Source organism: Heterodontus francisci, chromosome 6, assembly GCF_036365525.1.
Source record: "Heterodontus francisci isolate sHetFra1 chromosome 6, sHetFra1.hap1, whole genome shotgun sequence".
NCBI classification, from domain to species: domain Eukaryota; kingdom Metazoa; phylum Chordata; class Chondrichthyes; order Heterodontiformes; family Heterodontidae; genus Heterodontus; species Heterodontus francisci.
Genome location: NC_090376.1, coordinates 60,394,530 through 60,420,355, shown reverse-complemented (window position 1 = coordinate 60,420,355; position 25,826 = coordinate 60,394,530). Strand labels below are relative to the sequence as shown.

At 43.3% G+C, this 25,826-nt stretch overlaps 1 protein-coding gene across 2 annotated transcripts in view; it reads left to right on the top strand.

Moving 5' to 3' along the window:
* dync2h1 (dynein cytoplasmic 2 heavy chain 1) overlaps positions 1-25,307 on the top strand; it is an 836,995-nt gene extending 811,688 nt beyond the window's left edge. For both annotated transcript variants that reach the window (XM_068033753.1, XM_068033752.1), the window contains exons 88-90: positions 155-236; positions 7,809-7,925; positions 24,620-25,307. In XM_068033753.1, coding sequence (XP_067889854.1) covers positions 155-236; positions 7,809-7,925; positions 24,620-24,778 — 358 coding nt within the window. In that variant the 3' untranslated portion in view covers positions 24,779-25,307. The remainder of the gene's footprint in view (positions 1-154; positions 237-7,808; positions 7,926-24,619) is intronic.
* Positions 25,308-25,826: the final 519 nt, after the last annotated feature.

Genomic DNA, 25,826 nt, shown 5'->3' with positions numbered 1-25,826 from the left:
CTTGAAACACTAGTGACGTTTATTTTCTTAGTGGCGTAAGACTAGGAGGATATTTAGTTATCCATGTACACAACTCAGTAAATTCTAAGAGGGTTTCTAAGAAATTTTAAATAGTAAAATTCAAGAATCTTTAAGTAATTTATTTATATTGCAGAGTTATGGGTTGCTCAATGGACAACCTGAAATTTGTTGCAACATGGAAGGGACGGATACAAGATGCAAAACTTCAAGTCAGGGTAGGAAACCTGCTTCAGCAGAAAGCATTATCAATCATCTTGTGTTAGCAGGAGGATGACCACACATTCCATAACTCTGTGACAATCATCTTGAACTTAAGAATGTAACAATGTAAATTGCGTTGAAACCGATCATGTTATTTTAAAGGGATGTCAAAAGTAGATCCTCTGAAGTCATTTTTCGGGAGACTGAATATTACTAATGCAATTTGGATGCAATACTGAACACTTCTAATTGGAAAACTGACAGGATGGTGTGAAAATAATACATCCAGATAATTGAAACTTAGATTTTATTTTGTACTGCCTGTCTTTTTTCTGTACCATCAGTGACAGCATACACAGGAAACAGGCTGGCCTCAGGCCTCCCGGTTGGGATGAGGGCTCCATGCCAGGCACCAATTTCAGGCCTGAAAATGGGCTGAAAGGAATTTCTACCCCACACAGTGCAAAACATAAATACATAGAAACACAGAAGGAGGCTATTCATGCCAATTGCACCGATCTTCAGATGGAGCTATCTTTTCACATCCCATTTGCTGCACTTTCCCTGTAACCTTTTACATTCCTACGTAGAATTCATACGTAAGCTGATTTTTTGAGATAATACAAGTAAAAGATTAATTCCACATGGAGACACAATCTAAGCAACTTTCATATATTTGTTTTAGACTCGTCCAACATCAGTATCAAACAGATTCTGTTTAGTCCAAGTAATTCATTACATCTCTGCTTCAACCAGGACAATTAAAAAAAAAGTTTCCATTGAAATTTATAAGAAGGCATATGGTGTGTTAGCTTTTATTAGTAGGGGGATCGAGTTTCGGAGCCACGAGGTCATGCTGCAGCTGTACAAAACTCTGGTGAGACCGCACCTGGAGTATTGCGTGCAGTTCTGGTCACCGCATTATAGGAAGGATGTGGAAGCTATGGAAAGGGTGCAGAGGAGATTTACTAGGATGTTGCCTGGTATGGAGGGAAGGTCTTACGAGGAAAGGCTGAGGGACTTGAGGTTGTTTTTGTTGGAGAGAAGGAGGAGGAGAGGTGACTTAATAGAGACATATAAGATAATCAGAGGGTTGGACAGGGTGGATAGTGAGAGTCTTTTTCCTCGGATGGTGATGACAAACACGAGGGGACATAGCTTTAAGTTGAGGGGTGATAGATATAGGACAGATGTCAGAGGTAGTTTCTTTACTCAGAGAGTAGTAGGGGCGTGGAACGCCCTGCCTGCAACAGTAGTAGACTGGCCAACTTTAAGGGCATTTAAGTGGTCATTGGATAGACATATGGATGAAAATGGAATAGTGTAGGTCAGATGGTTTCACAGGTCGGCGCAACATCGAGGGCCGAAGGGCCTGTACTGCGCTGTAATGTTCTAAATGTTCTAAATGAGTGTTTTGTAGTGAAGGCAGGAATTAATTATATCTTCTCAAAATGCACTTCAATCATTTAAAATCACGGAAATGCAATTCACACAACAGTAAAGGTTGCAGGAGTAAGAAGAAATCAGCTCACTCACCAGCGTTTTCTTGGCATTATGGGAGACCTGAGCTAGTAAAAGAGTTAAATGAGGCACACCAGATCCTTTGGAGATAAACACCAAGGGCTGAAATTTGTGCGGTCCTTGGGGATGGGAACAGAGGCCAGGGGACATAAAATCGGGATGGGAGACAACAGACTTTTCATGACATCCCATCCCGATTTTGTCCATGGCGGCAAACATGGAGGACGGCGATCAAACGTCAACATGGCAGGCAGGCAGTTAAGGTATTTAAGAGGCCTTTTGACAGCGATTTTATTCCTGGTTTTAAATTTTATTAACAATGTACAGGATTTACAGGACTTCAGAGCCTCACCTGCTTGCAGGAGGTGACATGGAGGTGGAAGCTCATTTCCGGCTGCAAGTGGAGGCCATCGGGAGAGGCAGCATTGCCTGCCAGGCAGGGTGGAGAAGGGAGGGCATTGGGCATGGTCTGAAGAGTGGGGCAAGGGTCCCAGAACTGCGGAAGTGCCATTCCAAGGGGGACAATGGGCAAGTGCCACCTCGTCAGAGGTGACAAGTGGGGGGAAAGTGGGGGGAAGGAGGAGGAGCCGCTGTCAGGAAAGGACTTGTACTTAGGGAGAGGCCATCTATCATGGGCCTCATTCATCCAGGCTTTGAGGACCCTATTGAAGTGAAGGTGCTGCAGTGCAGGAGGGAGGTCCAGGCACCTGCAGCGGCACCGCAATGACCTGTGAGGCCACAGCAGAGTCAGCAGCGGCCTTTAGATGGTGGAGAAGGGTGCAGAGGGGAAAACACGTAATTCCCCGACGCAGTAAGAGGAACCCTCCAGAGAGGGTCTGCTAGTCAAGGCTGAACTACCTGTAGATGTCCGGGAGGCAGTGCCAATGAAGACTCTGCCTCTCCATAGAGGCAGTCATTGTCCTATGCACTATGATGCAGGACAAGCTGTGTCCCAGGGGACTTGGTGGAAATCCAATGCCAGTGGCGCTGAAGATCACTGTGGCACTGAACTTCTATGCCTCTGGATCATTCCAGGGATCCACTGGGGACATGTATGGAATCTCACAGTCAGCGGCCCATCGGTGCATCAGTGAGGTCACCAATGCTGTCTTCAGGAGGACCGGCGACTTTGCGCTTCCGCATAGATCCCAATTCTCAAGCTGAGAGGGTCATCAGGTCCAGGGTAATCACTGGATTCTCCCAGGTACAGCGCGTCATTGACTGCACGTGTGTGGCCATCTAGAATCCTCCTGAACACCAGCCAGCAGCCTTCATCAACAGGAGGAGCTCCCGCTCCCTCAATGTACAACTAGTCTGCGACCGACGTAAACAGATCCTTCAGGTCTGTGTACGTTTCCTGGGAAGTTGTCACAATGTCTTTATTTTGAGGCAGTCCCAGGTGCCGGACCTTTTCCAGCCACCTACATGCCTTCAGGAATGGATCTTTGCAGACAAGGGCTACCCACTGACAAACATGGCTACTGACACCTGCGAGGAATCCACGCACAGATGTGGAGGAGAGGTACAACTCCTGCCACGAGATAACCTTGGCGACCATAGAGCTGGCCATTGGTCTGGGAGGAGGGGGAGGCATTGAACAATGAGGAATGCCAGGAGCACAACGCCTCCTCAGACGATGAGGATGTGGAGGATGAAACTGGCCAAACATCCAAGAGGTGAAGACTTACTTTCACTGCCTGGATGAGGTCATTCTGCCTCTTGTGGCACTGAATCCAGGTCCTTGGAGTGACCCCTAGGCTGCTGACCTCCTCTACAATCTGCAGACCTCCTCCTCCCATCCCTAGGGAACAGTATATCTCGCCTTTCCCTGGCAGTCTGTAGAAGCACCTGGAGGGAGGCATCACTAAAACAAGGGGCCATCTGGGGTCAACTGTATGCCATTACTCTGCAACCTTTCAGAACTCTACCAATCCTTAAGTGCACAAAGCAAGATTGAATGCAATTCTGACAGCCCTTTAAAAATGGCGCCAGCACTTTCCATAGTGCCAGCTGATGCCAGAATCTCCTACTGCCACCCCCCACCCCCGCTCCCCCCCCCCCACCACCACCAACGTTGTAATTGGTTGGACCCCGTGCCTCATTGCCCTTAATTGGCCGGACCGCACTGGATCACGTGCAGGCAGCCACTCCTGGCCCCAATGTAGCACACACCTGCTTCCAGTCCCAATGGCAGGACTGGCAACTGCAAAACAGAATCTGGCCCTAAGATTCAATAAATTAGAAGCTACGGCAGCATACTCAAGCAGAGTATACTGCCTGTACATTTTTTTCTGGAAAGCTTTTCACATCTACATTCCTGCAATATTCCTCTATTGTTCTCTTCATTAATGGGAGTAATTTTGTGAATGCACTTAGTGAAATAAATTGTATTGTTAAAGCACAATCACTTGTAGTAGCATAGCACTCTTAAAACAATTGCTGCTTGATTATGGGAAATGATTTTCATGCTGTGCTTTTACTTTTCATCACTTAACAAACCAAATACATTATTTTGGGACAGCCTTTAATCCTAAAAACATTCTAGATTTCAGTGATTATGATAAATATTAGATTCATGGCAAATAAACCATTTAAGAGTCATCAGTTCAAATTTGTATGCATGCTATCCTTTTCCATAGTGAATGGAATGAGAGGAAACTCTTTTTTCAAACGAGCGTAAAATAAGTACCGATGACAGAGATAATTCAGCCAATTTCAGCCCATTCATCCATTACAGCACCTAACTGCTTAAATGATTTTTCCTATACGATATGTTGACCACTCCTTGTGTGAAGGTCGTCCAGCTGTACCTCTCCATTACTTCTACCAATCCCACACCCATCTCTGTGCATGACATTAAGTCATCAGTGAGTTAGATGAGTCCTTGAGGTAAACATCAGGAAAAACAAAACCATAATTTTTTGTCCTCACCAGAAAATCAACTCACTGGCTACTGACTCCATCCCACCCTGAATCGTGGTAACCTGTTTGACCCACAGCTGAGCTTCAAACCCATATCTAATCAAAACTGCTAATTTTCATCTCCACAACATTAGCCTCCAAATAGTCTTTACTTCAGTTCCATCAGTCCACTGAAACCCTTATCCATGCTTTTGTTACCTCCAGACTAAACCTCTAATTTTTTTCTTGCTTGCCCATCCCCACCACCACCCCTCCACCCCACACAACACCTGTACTTTCCATAAATTCCAATTGGTCCAAAACACAGCAGACTGGATTCTGTTCCACACTAAGCCCTTGCATATCACTTCCAACCTCACTGACCAAAATTGGCTTCCCAACCGACAACACATTAAACTTAAAATTCTTGTTCTTATCTTTAAACCTCATCATCATGTCTTCCCCAACCAAGCTTTGCAATATCCTCCAACCTTATATAATAAAAACAAGAAACACTGGAAATACTCAGCAGGTCTGGCAGCATCTGTGGAGAGAGAAGCAGAGTTAACGTTTCAGGTCAGTGACCCTTCTTCAGAACTAGCAAATATTAAAAATGTAAAAGGTTATAAGCAAGTAAAGCGGGGTTGGGGCAAGAGATAACAAAGGAGAAGGTGTAAACAGGACAAGGTCACAGAATAGCTGACCAGAAGGTCGTGGAGCAAAGGCAAACAATATGTTAATGGTGTGTTGAAAGACAAAGCATTAATACAGATAGGGTGTTAACAGACTGAAAATTGAACAGCCGCAAGTACAAACATGAAAAAAAACAGTGGGTAAGCAAGCTGAACAAACTAAGATGAAGTAAAATAAAATAAACACCAAAAAAAATTTTAAAAAGGAAAAAGAAAAAAAATCTGAAAATAAAAGTAAAATGGGGGGCCCGTCATGCTCTGAAATTATTGAACTCAATGTTCAGTCCGGCAGACTGTTGTGTGACTAATCGTTAAATGAGATGCTGTTCCTCGAGCTTGTGTTGATGTTCACTGGAACACTGCAGAAATTCCAGGACAGAGATGTGAGCATGAAAGCAGAGGGGAGTGCTGAAATGGCAAGCAATCGGAAGTTCGGGGTCCTGCTTGCGGACTGAGCGGAGGTGTTCCAATGCACTCCTGGCTGGTCTCCCACATTCTAACCTTCATAAACTGGAGGTCATCCAAAACTCTGCTGTCATGTCTTAACTTGCACCAGGTCCCATTCCCCTATCACCCCTGTGCTCACAGCCATACATTGGCTCGCAGTCAAGCAACGTCTTCCCCTCCCTATCTCAGTAATCTCCTCCTGCCCCACAACCCTCCAACATATCTGCACTCAGATAATTCTGGCCTGTTGAGCATCCCCGATTTTAATTGTTCCAGCTTTGGTGGCTGCGCCTTCAGTTGCCTATGCCCTAAGCTTTGGAATTCCCTCCCTGTACCTCTCCGCCTCGTTATCTCACTTTCCTCCTTTAAGTCACTCCTTAAAACCTACATCTTTGACCAAGCTTTTGGTCATCTGACCTAATATCTCCTTATGTGGCTAGGTGTGATATTTTGTTTTATAATGCTCCTATGAAGTACCTTGGGACATTTTATTAGATTAAAGACGGTATGTAAATATAAGTTGTCGTTGTTGCATCTAAACAAAGACAACAGTACATTTTCATAGACAGAAACATAACATTTATACAGGGTACGGAAAGTTTTAACAATCACTGATACTAGGGGCCTGGGATAAAAAACAACAAATGTATATATGCAAGGTAAAAACCAAAGCCCATCCACTGCAGTAAAAATGTCAGAATTGCCAAAGTTATATGAGTGCAGACATGAATTATTTTGAAACAATTATGTGAAAATGGTAATATCCAGCAGTGTTTGCAAATTGTGACTGTTTTACTTGGCTACATATTGGCATTCTGACTGATTTATGTTGGGACTCCTTCCAAGGATCTAACGTAGTTTATAATGAATGCAGGGCTGAGCTAAAGAGATTGTTCCATTAATAAAAGAACATTCCTTGGAGCTCAAAATCACAATTGAACTTTACAGCCTGGAGAATATCCTTTGCTTCTTACTTAAAAGAAAAAGTATTTTATGCTGTTTGAATAAATATATAAAAATAGAAGTTCCATGTGCACCCAAAATGGCAGCAAGCCATGAATCAGTAGCTCTGTGCTCTGCCCCGAGCTAATTTCAACAATAGATTTCAATGGAAGCAATGAGCTATGGGCATCAAATAGATGTCCTCATGTAGCTCGCTGGTCAGGGCCTAACAAATTCCGGTTGTCTATGACGCTGAACTGGCTTGCACATAGTTCCTTGGTTGTGGGGTGTGTGGCTGGCAGGGTGGGTTGGGGTAATGAAGATGGTGAAGGAGAGTCAATCAAATCAAGATCCAGATTTGCATAGTAAAGCAGACTTGCATCTGTTTCAGGCAGGCCTGCTGCTCACCCATTTATAGGCCCACAGAATAGGGCATTGGGTGGGCCTGTGGTCCTCCCATCTGATTTTTTTCAACTCCTGGCCACCTGGTTTCCAGGCACAAAGCAGACAGTCATGAGTTGAATTCCTACTCCATACATTTTGAATAAAGCTTATTTTAAACCGAGAATAAATTACACTTGGATTTTCTTTTTTAATGTGTAACTGTGCTGTTCTAACTTTGTGTATATGTACCTGGTTAAAAATCATGCAAATGCTCTTATAACTCTCTCGGGATTCCTTGCAAAACATTACTCTCATACCCATTGTTCTGTAATTCCTGTTATTTTAATGTCTGTTACATCAGATTGTAAAATATTGTTCAGTCTGACAGAGAGCACAGACCTCTTGCTGTTGCAAGCTTAATTGTATCTGCAGGTAGATGATGTGATTGATGCCAAAAAATCTTATCTTTCCATCTTTGGGTGAGAAGGGAATTTTTCAGTTTGCCCTCATGGAGAGGTTATTTGTTTGAATCAGATTTCCTATTCTCACACATAAGGTTACTGGCTTTAGCTTCCTGTTATTTATCAGCAGCAATTACTTCTATAGTGTTTCCTATCCTTGTTATAATAGAGTTAACTGAATATTGGCATTCAATGGTTCCTGATACACAACTAAATATTTGATATGTCTCTGTGGCAGATTGGAGGCCTGTATCTAGAGGGATGCAGCTTTGATGGGAATCGGCTTTCAGAAAACCAGCATGATTCTCCCAGCGTGTCAGCTGTGCCCCCCTGTTATATGGCCTGGATTCCTCAGGTACTAAATTATTTAAAGTCTAAACCTTTAAGCTTCTTTATCCATCTTAATCAGTCATAATGAAGACTAATTTTCTTGCGGGGTACTATCCAAAGCATATCCTTCCTTTCTTTTTTGGATGCCGATCAACCTGCTGTGCATTTCCAGTATTTTTAGTTTTATTTTAGATCAGTAATACAGCTTTGGACAGTAATTTTGCACACATCCATATTTAAAACTTCATGGGGTTTAATGTTTGCAAGGTCACACATCTTATGTGTAACTAAAAAGCCAGTCAGAAGGTACCTGCAAAAATGGTGGTGAACAATAGAATCATAAAGATTTACAGCACAGAACGAGGCCATTCGGCCCATTGTGTCCACGCCAACCGACAAGTAGTCATCCAGCTTAATCCCACTTCCAGCTCTTGATCCGTAGCCTTGTAGGTTATGGCACTTCGAGTACGTATCTAAGTTATGAGGGTTTCTGCCTGTACCACCCTTTCACACAGTGAGTTCCAGATCCCCATCACCCTAAATTTATGTTCCCTGGTTATGGACTCCTCAGCCAAGGGGAATAGGGCCTTCCTATCTACTATATCCGGATCCCTCATAATTTTATACACTTCAATTAGGCCACCTCTGTTCCAAAGAAAACAACCCTAGCTTATCCAATCTTTCCTCATAACTAAGATCCTCCAGTCCAGGCAACATCCTCAAAAATCTCCTCTATACCCTATCTAGTGCAATCATATCTTTCCTATAATGCAGCGAGCAGAACTGCATGCTATACTCCAACTGTGGTCTCAGTCGTGTTTTCTACAGTTCTAGCATAATCTCCCAGCTGCTGTATTCTGTGCCTCAGCAAATAAAGGCAAGTATCCTGTATGCCTTTTTGACCACCTTATCTACCTGCACAACCACCTTCAGGGATCTGTGGACACAAACTTCCTGTTTATCTACACTCTCAGTATCCTACTATTTATTGTGTGTTCCCTTACCTGTTAGCCTTCCCCAAATACATTACCTCCATTGATATCTTCCTGGAGTCTACAGCTTTCTTCTTCATTATCAACCACACAGCCAATTTTTGTATTGTCTGCAAACTGCTCAATCATATCCCCTACATTCAAGTCCAAATCATTGATATATACCACAAGAAACAAGGTACCTAGTACTGAGCCCTGCGGAGCCCCAATGGAAGCAGCCTTCTAGTAACAAAACACCCATAACTTCCTGCCTCCGAGTCAATTTTGGATCCAACTTGCCACTTTCCTTAGCTCCCATGGATTTTTACTTTTGTGACTAGTCTGCCATGTGGAACCTTATCAAAAGCCTTTCTAAAATCCATATAGAATACATAAAATCATAGAATGGTTATAGCACAGAAGAAAGCCATTCACACAGCCGTGTCCGTGCCAGCTCTCTGCAAGAGCAATTCACCTAATCACACTCCCTCACCTTTTCCCTGCAGCTCTGTAAATTTTTTCTTCAGATAATTTACCATTTACTCTTTTGAAAGCCACGATTGAATCTGCCTTCTCTACACACTCAGGCAGGATATTCCAGATCCTAACCACTCGCTGTGTAAAAAAGGTTTTCCTCATATTGCCATTGTTCCTTTTGCCAATCACCTCAAATTGGTGTCCTCTGGTTCTCAACCCTTCTGTCAACAGAAACAGTTTTTCCCTATCTAACCAGTCCAGAGCCCTCATGATTTTCAACACCTCTATCAAATCTCCTCTTAATCTTGCCTTCTCCAAGGAGAACAGACCCAGCTTCTCCAACCTAAAGCCTGCCTCGGCAGTAAAGTTAAAACCCAACCCAGGCCCGACCTGACAATAACTAACCCGAGCCCAGGCCTTTTAATTTTTTTAAATGCCCGACCCGATCCGAAAATAACAAACATGTTATTGAATCATAGATTAAAACAAAAACACTACGAAATAAAACAGTACAGTCCAGCCCAACCCGACCTGAGCCTGAATCCTGGACATTGAATACAGACCCGACCCGAACCCAACACATGTAGTTGGGTTGGGGTCGGGTAGCCAGGCTTTACTCCAACCTATCCACATAACTGCAGTTCCTCATCCCTGGAACCATTCTCGTGAATCTTTTCTGCACCCTATCAAATGCTTTCACATCTTTCCTAAAGTGTAGTGCCCAGAACTGGACACAATACTCCAGTTGAGGCTGAACCAATGTTTTATACAGGTTTATCATAACTTCCTTGCTTTTGTACTCTACTTACAAAGTCCAGGATTCTGTATGCTTTATTAACCACTCTCTCAACCTGCACTGCCACCTTCAATGACTTATATGTATATATCCCCACGTCACTCTGCTCCTGCACCACCTTTAAAATTGTACCCTTTATTTTGTATTGCCTCTCCTCATTCTTCCTACCAAAATGAATTACTTCACACTTATCTGCATTAAATTTAATCTGTCACTTGTCCGCCCATTCCACCAGCCTGACTATGTCCTCTGCAAGTTTATCACTATCCTCACAATTCACACCATTTCCAGGTTTTGCGTCATCTGCAAATTTTGAAATTGTGCCATGTACACCCAAGACTGGGTCATTAATATACATCAGGAAAAGCAGAGGTCCTAACACTGACCCCTGGCTAACCCCACTGTATACCTTCCTGCAATCCAAAAAACAACCATTCACTACTACACTGTATTTCCTATTAGTCAGCCAGTTTCATATCCATGCTGCTACTGTCCCTTTTATTCCATGATCTCTGACTTTGCTGACAAGCCTGCTATATGGCACTTTATCAAATGTGTTTTGGAACATGTGCACCACATTACCCTCATCAACCCTCTCTGTTACATCATCAAAAAACTCAAGCAAGTTAGCTACACATGATTTGTCCTTAACAAATCGGTGCTGGCTTTCTATAATTAATCTACATTTGTCCAAGTTACTGTTAATTTTGTCCCGAAATATCATTTCTAAAAGCTTTCCTATCACCAAGGTTAAACTGATTGGCCTGTAGTTGCTGGACTCATCCTTGACACCCTTTCTTCAACAAGGGTGTAACATTTGCAATTCTCCAGTCCTCTAGCAGCACCCCTGTATCGAAGGAAGTTTAGGAAGATGGGAAATAGGAGCAGGAGTAGGCCATCTGGCCCCTCGAGCCTGCTCCGCTATTCAACAAGATCATGGCTGATCTTCTACCTCAATGCCATTTTCCTGCACTATCCCCATATCCCTTGATATCTTTAATATGTAGAAATCGCTTGATCTCTACCTTGAATATACTCAATGACTGAGCCTCCACAGCCCTCTGGGGTGGAGAATTCCAAAGATTTACCACCCTCTGAGTGAAGGAATTCCTCCCCATCTCAGTCCTAAATGTCCTACCTCTTTTTCTGAGACTGCCCCCTGGTTCTAGACACTCCATCCAGGGGAAACATCCTAACTGCATCTACCCTGTCGAGCCCTGTAAGAATTTTGTATGCTTCAGTGAGATCACCTCGCATTCTTCTAAACTCTAGAAATATAGTCCCAGTCTCCTCTGTGTCTCCTTATAGGACAATACCACCATCCCAAAAATCAGTCTGGTGAACCTTTGTTGCACTCCCTCTATGGCAAGTATATCCTTCCTTAGGTAAGGAGAAAGAAAATGTACACAATATTCCAGGGGAGGTCTCACCAAGGCTCTATACAATTGCAGCAAGACTTCTTTATTCCTGTACTCAAATCCTCCTGTAATAAAGGTCAACATACTATTTGACTTCATAATTGCTTGGTGTACCTGCATGTTCGGTTTCAGTGACTTATGAACAAGGACACCCAGGTCCCTTTGGACAGCAACACTTCACAATCTCTCACCATTTAACAAATACTCTGCATTTCTACTTTTCCTACCAAAGTAGATAACTTCACATTTTTCCACATTAAATTCCATCTGCCATGTTCTTGCCCAGTCAGTTAGCCTGTCTAAATCCCCTTGAAGCTTCTTTGCATCCTCCTCACAATTCACATTCCCACCTAGTTTTATGTCATCAGCAAACTTGGAAATATTACATTTGGTCCCCACATCTAAATCATTCATGCAGATTGTGAATCTCTTGGCATTTCTTCGGGGACAAAGATTTTGGGAAGGTTGTAGTCATCGGTTGCAAGCCCGCTGTTGGCTAGTCAGGCCTATCCGTGAGCGGCAGATTCTCCCACAGCGGGTACAAGTGAAGGTGTAGCCGCTGCTAGGGGCAATTGGATCTATCCTTCTCCTCCTTTTCTCTTTCATGCTGGTTCTTCGCTCAGTCTCAAAGGTGTCTGTAGCCCCCCTGATGTAGCATCTCCAGGCATCACGATCTCTGGCCTACGCTTCCCACTGGCGATGGTCGACGTGGCACACAGAGAGGGACTTCTTCAGGGAATCCTTGAACCGAATAGCTGGGGCCCAAACATTGATCGTTGCAGTACCCCACTAGCTACAGCCTACCGACCTGAGAAAGACCCGTTTATTCCTACTCTCCGTTTTCTGTCCATTAACCAGTTCTCAATCCATGCCAGTATATTACCCCCAATCCCACATGCTCTAATTTTGCTTAATAACCTCCTGTGTGGGACCTTATCGAAAGCCTTCTGAAAATCCAAATACACAACATCCATTGGTTCCCCTTTTCTATTCTGCTAGTTACATCAACAAAAAACTGTAACAGATCGGGACATCTGCTCTGGGTTGGAGAGGAACTTGCAGTGGGAGGGGGAAGATCCAGTTGTCATGGCCCACGTAGGTACTAACAACATAGGCAGGACTAGGAAAGAGGTTCTGCTTAGACAGTATGAGCAGCTCGGAGCTAAATTAAAAAGCAGAACTTCAAAGGTAATAATCTCTGGATTATTACCTAAACCATGAGCAAATTGGAGTAGCGTAAATAAGATTAGAGAATTAAATGTGTGGCTCAGAGATTGGTGTGAGAGAAAAGGGTTTTGATTCATGGGGCACTATGATCACTGTCCCTTAAATGTTCCCCTACTGATACTTTCTTCACTTGACTCACCTCATTCCTCAGAACCAAATCCAGTAATGCCTCCTTCCCTACTGGACTGGAAACATACTGATGTAGAAAATTCTCCTGACCACACTCTAGAAACTCTTGCCCCTCTTTGCCCTTTACACTATTACCATCCCAGTCTATAATCAGATAATTAAAGTCCCCATTATAACTATTCTATAATTGTTGCACCTGTCTGTAATTTCCTTGCAAATTTGTTCCTCTGTGTCTTTCCCAGTAGTAGGTGGTGTATGGAATACACCCAGCAATGTAATGGTACCTCTATTGTCTCTTAACTCTAACCAAATAGATTCTGTCCTTGACTCCTCTAGGATAGCAAATGCACTGCCCTCATCGACCCTCCTTGTTACCTCCTCAAAAAATTCAATCATATTGGTCAGACACAACCTTCCCTTAACAAATCCATGCTGATTATCTTTGATTAATCCGTGTCTTTCTAAATGAAGATTTATCCTGTTCCTCAGATTTTTTCCAATAAATTTCCAACCACTGAGGTTAGGCTGACTGGCCTGTAATTACTCGGTCTATCCTTTTCTCCCTTTTTAAACAATGGTGCAACATTAGCTGCCCTCCAGTCTTCTGGCACCACACCTGTAGCCAGAGATGATTGGAAAATGCTGGTCAGAGCCTCTGTTATTTCTTCTCTTGTTTCCCCTAACAGCCTAGGATACATTTTATCCCAGCTTGTGGATTTATCCACTTTCAAAGATGTTAAATTCCTTAATACTTCCTCTCTCACTATGTTAATTTCTTCTAGTATTTCACACTCCTCCTCCCTGACTGCAATGTCTGTATCATCCCTCCCTTTTGTGAAAACAGAAGCAAAGTATTCATTAAGAACGGTATCAATGTCCTCCGCCTCCACAGAAGGTTACCCTTATGGCTACTAATAGGCCCTACTCTTTCTCTCGTCATCCTCTTTCTCTTTATGGATTTATTAAAAAATCTTTAGGTGCCATTTGGTAAACTACTAATCATGCACAATATGAGTTCAAACTTGCTAATATAGGCTAATTATTCTGTGTGTGCTGGTCTCCAGTGCTTTTTCTACTGAATGACTTGGGTAAAAGTATAGTTAATCAAATATACCCACAAGGCCCTGTACTAAATCATAATAGCAACCATTCTTCACTTTGCTTCTAAAATAATAGAACTTTGTGTTGAAAAATAGAAATGAAAGTGCTGACTTATCCCCAGCTAAAAATTGCATAGGTAGAGACTCATGCAACAAGTCAGTAATTTTGCAAAACTGTCAGGATTAAATCATATAGCATGCCTCAACAGGAGTACATGCTAGAACTAAACAGTCTGTACCCTCATGCACAGGAAATGTAATTGAGTATATAAAAGGAAAAAGATGGAAATCTGAAATAATAGCAGAAAATGGTGACAATGTACAGAAAATTGACCAGCATCTGAAAATAGAAAAACAGGCTAATGTTATCACTTCTGAAAAGTGAACTTGACTTACCTTTCTGTTTTGCAGATTCATGGATCTGTTGCATAACTCCAGTATTTCATGTGTTTATTTCCAATGCAATTAAGCAATGTCTATTATAATGATGATGTAAAAGCCTGATTCATGGTATTTATAAATTTTACTATTAAGTATGTAATAATTGAAAAGTGGCAAAGCATGTAGGCATTTTTAAAATGGTATTAGAAATAGAGGAGAAAGCCTACAGAGGACCAGGTCATTTGTGCATCTGGCCCAAGCAGGGCCTTGCACCGGGAAACGGGCATAGGAACACAAGCTCAGCTACAAGCTTAACACTGACTGTCTGCCTCAAGGCCTTCTGGTTGTTATTGGAAAAGACCTCCAGGCATCACATCATGCTGCCTGGTCCCCTCGGACTCATCAGTCTGTGGAGGACCAGACACAAGGCCTAATGTCAGCTTCTTCCAAAGTGCAGCAAAATTGCCATCCTTCCATAGCTCCAATTGGAAGCTGAAGTCAGACAGCTAGGAAATCCTATTCCACCTCAGCTTTACAGTTGCCTTTGCCCTCTACCTGCTATCAGTGTAGGCCTAGGATCTCCTCTCTAATCTTGGAGTGACATAAAGGGCGCAGAATTTGGCATAACAAATCTTCTGCCCAATTCCCTCTCCATAGAGCCTGGGAACTGACTGTTTTCCAGATGTTATAAAGTGGAATATCTGGACTGTACTGTCAGTACAAAGCAGTTCACCACATAAATTATCTACAAGAAGTTGAAATAGTATCACCTAGCATTTCAGTTCCATATTCAAAATTTCAGGCCTCTGATTGATGTAAAGGTGCTCAAATGTGATTGGCTTGCACTTATCCTGGAATGTCTATATTCATTTGTAATGGGGTTGTTGCATTAGGCTGTTGTGGACATATATTTTGTGCAAAATTGCTGACAAATTTATCAGTGGATCGGCCCACATTCATCTTTGTGTTTGTTCAGACGATTGCTAAATTCATAAGGCATTTTTAGAAATCCCAGCTAGCCACCTAAAACAGGTACTAGTCCCTTTGTATATGTCAACTGGGGACCCAGCAGGTCAGTGCAAGAGACAAGGCTACAACATTTGCAACCATCTTCAGCCAGAGGTGCCGAGTGGATGATCCATTTCGGTCTCCTCCTGAGGTCCCCAGCAGCACAGATGCCAGTCTTCAGACAATTTGATTCACTCTACATGATATCAACAAACAGCTGAAGGCACAGGATAAAGCAAAGACTATGGGACCTATAACATTCCGGCTGTAGTGCTGAAGAGTTGTGCTCCAGTGCTGGCCATACCAATCTGTTCCAGTGCAGTTACAACATTGGCAGCTACCCGACAATGTGGAAAATTGCCCAGGTATGTCTTGTCCACGAAAAGTAGGACAAATCCAATCTGGATAATCACTGCCCCATCAATCTACTCTCAATCATCAGGAAAGTGATTGAAGGTGTCATTGACAGTGCTATCAAGCGGTACTTAACTCAGCAATAACCTGCTCACCAACGCTCAGTTTGGGTTCTTCCAGGGCCTCTCGGCTCCAGACCTCTTTGCAGCCTTGGTCCAAACATGGACAAAAGAGCTGAATTCCAGACATGAAGTGAGAGTGACTTCCCTTGACATCAAGACAGCATTTGACCAGGTGCAGCATCAAGGAGCTTTAGCAAAATAGAAGTCTGTGGGAATTAGAGGGAAAACTCTTCACCATTTGGATTCATACCTAGTACAAAGGAAGATAGTTGTGGTTGTTGGAAACCAATCATCTCAACTTCAGGGCATCGCTGCAGGAGTTCTCAGGGTGGTGCCCTAGGCCCAACCATCTTCAACTGCTTCATCAATGACCTTCCCTCCATCATAAGGTCTATAGGACCAAAACTTGGAAGGTCCATGCAACAAAAAGGAGACTAGTCATTCCTTCATCTGAGCAAGGGGTTGGGGGTAGGGAGCTGGTGGGAAGAGTTCCATGCACAAAGCCTATATAGGTACCCTTCCAGGACGCTGACAGAAAAGTCAGGCAGGAGGGCTGGGAATGCTATTTCTTTGACAGCACCTGTCAAACCCACGACCTCTACCATGAAGGGCAAGGGCAGTAGATGCATGGGAACACCACCATCTGAAAGTGCTCCTCCAAGTCACACACTATCCTAAAGTGGAAATATATCGCTGTTCCTTCATTGTAGCTGAGTCAAAATCCTGGAACTCCCTACCTAACATCACTGTGGCACCTACTACACCACCTCCAGTGGTTCAAGAAGGCTGCTCGCCACCACCTTCTCAGGGGCATTTAGGGATGGGCAATAAATGCTGGGCTTGCCAGCAATGCCCAAATGCCATGGATGTGAAAAAAGATATTCAAGGTTACAACCCAAAATTCGTCTCCTTATCATTCATTTTATGCCCAAAAAGTTGAATTTCTGCCCCCTACTCTCTAATATACTATCTTCTTGTTATGTTTTCCTCCTTTTAGGCCCCATTCCCCTGTATGACATATCACCTCACCCTCTCTTTCCCACCTACTTTACACCAATCCACTGCCAACCTCCTTTCTTGCTATTATTGCAGGCTCAAGTCCTTCCTAAACATGCTTACAGATTCCCTCTGCACCATCCGAGGCATCCTCTATCAAGCTCATTGCAGCATCTGCTGTCACTTTCCCAGACCAGAGTAGCAACCTTAACTGCTTTGTCCTTCTTTCCTCTGAAATTTCCTGCACAATTTAGTGATTAATCACTCCAGCCTTTGCTCCTCCAGCCAGCCAATCACTGGCCCACTTCATATTTCTCTTCCTTGTGAACAAGGCCTTTGCCATCCACAACCTCATCTTGGATGAGTCTTTTGACTTCAAGGATCAGATTGAACTCTACCACACAATCTCCTTCCCCTTCACTGAAGTCACCTCATCTGGCGACGTATGCCTCAACGTAGGAACATAAGAAATGCTAGATGAAAAAGACCAAGTATTTAGATCATCATCTATGATCCCAGTGGTCACATGTGTTACGGCCAGGTGAGAAGGGCGTCTAGGGGTCCCTCTCATCCTTACCGTAACAGGGTTTAATTTTAAACACACCGTGTTTTTAGCTCCCCCTTGGTGAACCCTTGTTCACCGCTTTCCAATTATAAGACAAAGAAACCAGCACAAACAGGCTTTCTTAGGTTTAAGGAAGAAAAGTTGAAATTTATAAAACTTGCACTTGAACTCTAATTCGGTTGACGCCTACGGATACATGACACACCCACGCTAGCATGCATAGGCAATACACACATGCAAATAGAGACAGAAAAGAGCAGAAGAAAAATAAAGTGGAAAAGTTTGAGGGAATATCGAAGAGTTTTTGTTACGGTTCTTTGAGCTCACTGTACAGTCCTTGATTGTAGGTAGATCTTGCTTTTCATTGGGGCCCAGTATTCTTCTTAAACCTTGTTCGCTGTAGAAGACTTTTCTCTCTTGGGGTTCATGTGTCTTCAGTGGATTCAGAGGCTTGTGAGAAAGAGATGGGAACAGACAGGAGAGATCTTCTCAGTTCAGGAGAAAAAAGTCTTTCTGAGTTCAAACTGTTTGTACAATTCAGAAAAACCCAGGTTGCCAAGCAGGTTAGTCATGTGACTAACTGATCTGACCATATCTTGGATTGTATCACCTTAGCAGTCTCTGGAATGCTTCTCTTACACACAATACCTGGTGATCAAGGTCCCTTGTGGGTTGAATGTGTCCTTTGCCTTCCAATCACCATCTGTTAATATGCAAATGTATTTTCTAGCCACGGCTAATCTGTTTAACAAGTCCTTTGTTCACTCCAGTAACAGTTTAAAATCAATGTTCATGGCAAAATTAATGTGCCTCATTCTTGGCAGGTGGGGGCCTAGCATAACACATAATACAATGATAATGGAATTGGTGATTAATCATAGCAATCAATCTATATCAGTTAGTCTACAACACATCCAGAAAACCCCCGGTGGTGAAGAGCTTTAGGAACCAAAGTCCAAAGTCACCTGTTTCCTCCCAAACATGCCAACACATCTGTCATTTAACTACCATGGTAGTGGTTTCACTAACACTGTCAGGCCCTAACCTGGCCTGTTACCCTACTCCTCATTTGAAGACCTTGTGCACTTTCACACCTTCTGCCTCTTTTAGAGTCCTTGTTGTCTACTGCCCAGCCAAGCCCAACAACAACAACAACTTGCATTTATATAGCATCTTTAACATAGTAAAACATCCTAAGGCACCTCACAGGAGTGTTACCAAACAAAATTTGACATTGTACCACATCATGAGATATTATGGCAGGTAACCAAAAGCTTGGTCAAACAGGTAGGTTTGAAGGAGTGTTTTAAAGGAGGAAATAGAGGAAGGGAGGGAATTCCAGAGCTTCAGGCCTTGACAGCTGATGGCACGGCTGATAATGGTGGATCAATTAAAATTGGGGATGCTCAAGAGGACAAAATTAGAGGAGCACAGATATCTTGGAGTGTTGTGGGGCTGGAGGAGATTATAGAGATACGGATGGGCGAGGTCATGAAAGGATTTGAAAGCAAGGATGAGAATTTCAAAATTGAATTGCCTAACTGGGAGCCAATGTAGGTCAACGAACATAGGAGCAATGGTTGAAAGGGTGAACGGGACTTAGTGCAAGTTATGACATGAGCAGCAGAGTTTTGGATGACCTCAAGTTTATGGAAGCTAGAACAAGGAAGACCAACCAGGAGTGCATTGAATAGTCATGTTTAGAGGTTAGAAAGGCATGGATGAGGGTTTCGGCAGCAGGTAAACTGAGGCGAGACGATATTACAGAGGTGGAAATAGGCAGTCTTATTGATGGCGCAGATATGTGGTTGTAAGCTCATCTTGGGGTGACATATGACACCAAGGTTGCAAACAGTCTGTCTAAGACAGTTGCCAGGGAGAGGGCTGGAATCAGTGGCTAGGGAACAGAGTTTGTAGTGTGAAGTGAAGACAACAGCTTTGGGCTCCCCAGTATTTAGGTGGAATAAATTTCTGCTCATTCAGTACTAGATGTCCGACAAGAAGTGTGACAATTTAGAGAGAGGAGTCGAGACAGGTGGCGGTGAGGCAGAGCTTGGTGTCGTCAGCGTTCCTGTGGAAATGAACACCGTGTTTTCGGACGATGTTGCTGGGGCCGGTATATAGAGGAGAAATAGGAGGGAGCCAAGGATAGAACTTTGGGGAACACCTGAGATAATGGTGTGGGAACGAGAAGAGAAGCCATTGCAAGGGAGACGGTGGCATAGTGGCAATGTCACTGGGCTAGTAATCAGAGGCCCAGGCTAATGTCCTTGGAACACGGGTTCAAATCCCACCACAGCTGGTGGAATTTAAATTCATTCAATTAATTAATAAAAATCCAGAATTGAAAGCTGGCCTCAGAGAGGCAGGAAGTCCCGCCCAAATCTAATTAAGAGCCTTGGCCACGCAAAATCCTGATGTGATTCCCAGGCCCGGCGGAGGCGGGCTCGCCCCCAACCTTTTGGCTGGTGGGTGGGACCTTCCGCCAACGTAAAATTCTGGCCGCTATCTTTTTCATCATCTAGAGAGCTCTGGCTTTAGTTGCCCTGCGATTTCCCCTAGTGGGAATGTTCCTTGACAGAACCTGAACCATCTTCACTTGAAAGGCAGCCAATTGTTCCGTTACCTGCCAATCTTTCATTCCAGTTGACCCAGGACATATCTGTTCTTAACCCACTGAAATTGGTCCTTCTCCAATTAAGTATTTTTACTCTAAACTGCTCCTTGTCTTTTTCCATAATCAGTCTAAACCTTATGATACTTTGATCACTGTTCCCTAAATTTTTACCTACTGACACTAGATCCACTCAACTCACCTCATTCCCCAGAACCAGATCCAGCAATGCTTCCTTCCTCATTGGGCAGAAAAGGTACTGATCAAGAAAATTCTCCTGAACACATTTCAGGAACTCTTCTCCCTCTCTGCCCTTTATGCTATTACTATCCCAGTCTATGTTAGGATAATTGAAGTCCCCCATTATCACTACTCTGCAGTTCTTGCACTTCTCTGTAATTTCCCTGCAAATTTGCTCCTCTATATCTTTCCCACTAGTTGGTTGCCTTTGGAATACACCCAGTAGTGTAATGGCATCTCAATTATTTCTTGATTCTAACCAAATAAATTCTGTACTTGACCGTTCCAGGACATACTCAGCACTATAATATTCTCCTTAATCAATACTGCCACCCCTCTTCCTTGCTTTCCTTCCCTCTTCCCTTGCCACCTTGTTTCCAGGGGTATTTAGTACCCAGTCCTGCCATTTTTTGAGACAGGTTTCCGCTAATGCCATGATGTCATTTTCCTATATAGCTATTTGCGCCTGCAGCTCACCAACCTTATTTACTGCGCTTCAGGTGTTTACATAAGTGAACTGTAAACCTGAATTAGATCCTATTGTATTTCCTCTTAGTCTGATACCACCTAATACCTTACTATTTCTTACTCTAGTGCTATTTGTCTCTCCCAATCCTTTGTGCACCTTGTTTCTCCTTTCTTATGCTACATCTTGGTCCCCATTCCCAACCCCCCCCCCCACCCCCACCAAGTTAGTTTAAACCCTCTCCCATAGCACTAGCAAACCACCTGGCAAGGACAATGGTCCCAGCCCTGTTTAGGTGCAACCCACCCTGCCTGTATGGGCCAAGCTCCCCCAGAACTGGTCCAAATATTCCAGGAATCTAAAGCCCTCCTTCCGGCACTATTTCTGTAGTTGCACATTCATCTGCTCTATCCTCCTTTTTCTATGCTCACTACTGTGTGGCGTGGGAATAACATGGAGGTTATAACTTCTTAATCTCTATTGTAGCCCCCTAAAATCTGCCTGCAGGACCTCATCCCTCGTTTTACCTATGGCGTTGGTACTGATATGGACCACGACCTCTGGCTGTTCACCCTCCCCCTCAGAATTCTCTGCATCCACTCAGTGACATCCTTGACCCTGGTATGAGGTAGGAAACATACCACCCTATAATCATGTCTGCAGCTGCAGAAAAGCCGGTCTGTTCCCCTAACTACAGAATCCCCTATCACTATTGTTTTCCCGATCTTCCTCCTGCCTCCCTGTACAGCTGAGCCACCCATGGGGCTGTACTCCGCAGAGGAACCATCCCTCTTGCCAGTATTCAGAACTGAATACCGGTTGGAGAGCAAGATGCTCTCAGGAGATTCCTGGTCCTCCTAGACTGCCTGGCGGTCGCCCATTCTCTCTCTGCCTGCACTCTGTTAAGCTGTGGGGTGACCACATCTATGAGAGTGCTATCCATGAAACTCCCAGCCTCGCAGATGCACTGCAATAACGCTAGCTGCTGCTCAAGCTCAGCCCCTCCAGCTGACAACACTTCCTACACATGTGGTTGTCCAGAACACAAGAAGTATCCTGGAGTTCCCACATGATCAGGATGTGCACTCTGTGGGGCCGATGCCTCTATTTATTAGACTAACTAAATGTAGCAGAAATAAACTAATGACTTAAAAAAACTTCACAGCTATTCACCAATCAGCTTCTTCTCTTGTACTGACATCACTATAGATGTTTTTACCTCTCTCCTTGACGCTCGTGCTGCTTTACCTCCAGGCTCTCTGATTCTTGAACTATTGATCAGATACTAAAAACACTAAACACACATAAATAGGTATCTAAGATATATGACCTATTCTTTGGCCTCCTTATCTCGAGAGACAATGGATAAGCACCTGGAGGTGGTCAGTGGTTTGTGAAGCGGCGCCTGGAGTGGCTGTAAAGGCCAATTCTAGAGTGACAGGCTCTTCCACAGGTGCTGCAGAGAAATTTGTTTGTCGGGGCTGTTACACAGTTGGCTCTCCCCTTGCTCCTCTGTCTTTTTTCCTGCCAACTACTAAGTCTCTTCAACTCGCCACACTTTAGCCCCGTCTTTATGGCTGTCCGCCAGCTCTGGCGAACGCTGGCAACTGACTCCCACGACTTGTGATCAATGTCACAGGATTTCATGTGGCGTTTGCAGACGTCTGTAAAGTGGAGACATGGACGGCCGGTGGGTCTGATACCAGTGGCGAGCTCGCTGTACAATGTGTCTTTGGGGATCCTGGCATCTTCCATGCGGCTCACATGGCCAAGCCATCTCAAGCGCCGCTGACTCAGTAGTGTGTATAAGCTGGGGATGTTGGCCGTCTCGAGGACTTCTGTGTTGGAGATACGGACCTATATGACCTATATACTTACCTTAACACCCTCAGGTTCCACTGCTCTTCTCACTGTGTTGATTGTTATGTTGCTCTGACTTCACTTGTTTGATTTCTCCTGTGTTTAATTCAGCTCTCACTCCTTTATCACAACCTCCGATCTACTGATGTGATTTTTGAATCCCCGGTCTGCTCCTGCTCCTTTATCACAACCTCCAATCTCCTGGTGCGCTTTTTTTTTGATGACTCAGAGCAAGAGGGGAGATAGGATGGAAACTAGAGAAAGATACAAGTTCAGGACTAGGGCGGAGGGCGGGAACCTTAGAGGAAGTTTGGCCCGGTAAACTAGAGGAAGGGAGGAAAGAGGCAGCTATTTGGATGGTCTCCATCTTAGTGACAAATAAGTTTATGAGCTCTTCGCACTTGTTCTTAGAGGTGTGAGTGGAAGAGTTTGCAGTAGAGAAAAGAAGCTGGAGGTTATATTTGCAATCTTGGAATAGTGAGCAATTTTGTCAGACAAGGGCAGAATGCGACAGTGCCTTATATGTCTGGCCAGATCTGGCAGTGAATGGCTAAATTAGTTGTCTGCCATATCCGTTCAAGTCTTGGACTTAAGGGAGCTGAAATGAGAGCCATACCAGGGGAATGGCCAGGGTGAGAGAGAGTAATGATTTAATGGGGCCTAGGGCATCAAAGATGGAGGTGAGGATGTATTTGAGCAGATCGGTACTTGCAGAAATGTTGTGGTAAATGGAGGGCCAAAGGCTAGACAGTTGGGACAATGAAATTGCAGTTATAAGTGAATTGGGAGAGAGCTTTTTTCCAGGGGCAAACACAAAAGGAAATAGGTTTTGGGGGGAGGAAAGGGATGTGTATCGAGAGCAATACAAGGAAGTGATCAGAGACGGCCTTATCTGTGATTGATGCAAAGGTAGTTTCTTTGCTGAAATGGTCTCTCTACTTTAGCCTTTACATGGAGCAACTTGCTGATTTCAACCTTCATCTTAATTCCTTGTGCTACCTACCCTTTGACTTCTCTGCTCTCTGTTGTGAATAATGAACTCCTTAACCCACCCCTCAAGCTTGACTCAGAAAAAAGTGCCCCTCCAACCTCTTTGTCAGGCCGACAAAATGTTTTAAACTGTTCCTGAATCACAATCCAGGCTATTCACTGGGTCAGCATGCCTGGTCTCCCTCAACATACCTGTCACCAAAAATCCACCCAGCATTTTGTAGGCTTGGTGTGATGGTGGACTAAAGGCTGGGTGTTACCTTTCCCCGCCCCACCCTCTCCTTTACCAATAGTCTTGTTATGGCAGGTGGAGGTTTTGTGCTTTACAAGGCCATCAGGAAGATCTATTAATGTTCAGAGAAAGTTTGGAAGAGATGCAAGAAAATCTGTTATGTCAGTCTTCATAGAAGCTATAGAATGACTATAATCCTAGAAACCAATCCAGGGAAAACAAACACCCATTCGCAAATTGCTCAACTCTACACGAAATATGTGATATGTTTGAGTGACAAATTTTAAAAATGTCTAATATAAAGATCATCTGTGTTGCTGGAAAAGGGGGCTGAATGAAAATCAGACCAATCCCTTTGCTATCTTTTCCAGAGCACCAAACAAGAACATAACTGAACTCTAAATACATTTCCAAGGCTTCCTCCCCCCTCCTCAGTTGAATAACCTGTCATACCTACTTCCCTTTAATGTAAGTTGCTTGCTTTTTAGAAATGTTTATCTGTAACAATGGGGAAGTTAGTTTTCAACCAAGGTCTTTTATGCCCTGACAGTTTACCAGAAAGTTATGACACAAAAGGACGCCCTGTCCAAGACTGTTCATTGTTTGCTTGCCTTCGTATTTCCTGTTTTGATCAAATTGTTAGTTCCTGTTGATTTTTCTGGCCCAGACACCCATAACTTGTCTGCTGCTGATTTCAGAAAACTGTTTTAGCTCTTTTATTCTCTCACTTGTATTTGGCCTTGTTTAACTTTAAAGTTTAATCTTTTTTGCAGGATACTAATGGGCCATACTCTCCTGAAGAGTGCATTTTGTTGCCAGTCTATACCAGCGCTGAACGAGATCAGGTAGTAATAAACATTGATGTCCCCTGTGGAGTCAACCAGGACCAATGGATTCAGTCTGGGGCAGCTTTATTCCTGAAGAATCAGTAACTTATTTTTTGTGTTTTGCACTGAATCTTTGAAATGTGAAATCTCAAATTTAAAAAAAAAGCAGAGTACTTGTTTATGTATTGAGCCTCTGTTGATTCAGTGTGCATACTGCCTATCACATTTGGTACATTGTAGTACAAAGTCCAGTAGAATAAGACAATATTTCTATTCTATTCTAAATTATTTGCGCTACTTTAATTAGAAATAATTGGAAACAGTTCACATTTCTGCAATTAATAACTACCTTTTTTCAGTTCATTCCATACTTTGTGACTGATGATTGTTGGATAGGAAATGTTTTCACGCGATTATCATCTTACATAACCTCAGGAATGTGTTTCTCATTCTTTGTGATCTCTGAGATATTACTTGTTCTTACTGCTATAGTTAATTTTGAAGCTTATTGTTACACCAGTTATTCTTGTCATTTTATACTTTTATGAATGCCACCAAAGATGAACATTCCATTGTTTTGTTTATATCAGTGAGATTTAGTTATCAGAATAAAGAAACAGATTAATGCTGACCTCTCTGAATGATTTTATTTATTAATGTCGCAGATTATAAGACAAGATACCCTACTGAGGCAGTATTTTCATTATCACATCCTGGAAGGAAGGCCTCGAATTGCAGCTAATTTATGCTTCATTTATGTTCCAAGACTGATGCCTAACTTCAGAAATAGTGATATAAAGATAAATGCAGATGCGGTGCAAAGACCCACCTTAAGAAGTGATTTTTCTTAGGAGTAACCAAACAATTGCCATCAACAACACAGGGAGTCATCAACTATCATTTTTTTCTGGAACCGATTTTGTGTACAGACTCATTGACATTGTGGGACCCCAATTTATATTATAAGGCATCTGCAAGTATCCAGCCAACAGCTCAATCATCTGTGTCTGGCCAGCACCTCATCAGCTCGAGTCCCCCTTTGTCTTGAATTTAAAACAGTCTCTTTAAAAAATAGCCATTGCGGGCAGTTTTGTGATTACAAAGTTTTATTCTTGAAGAAAAAAAAGTAAGATGTCATATTTCTTTTCACCCT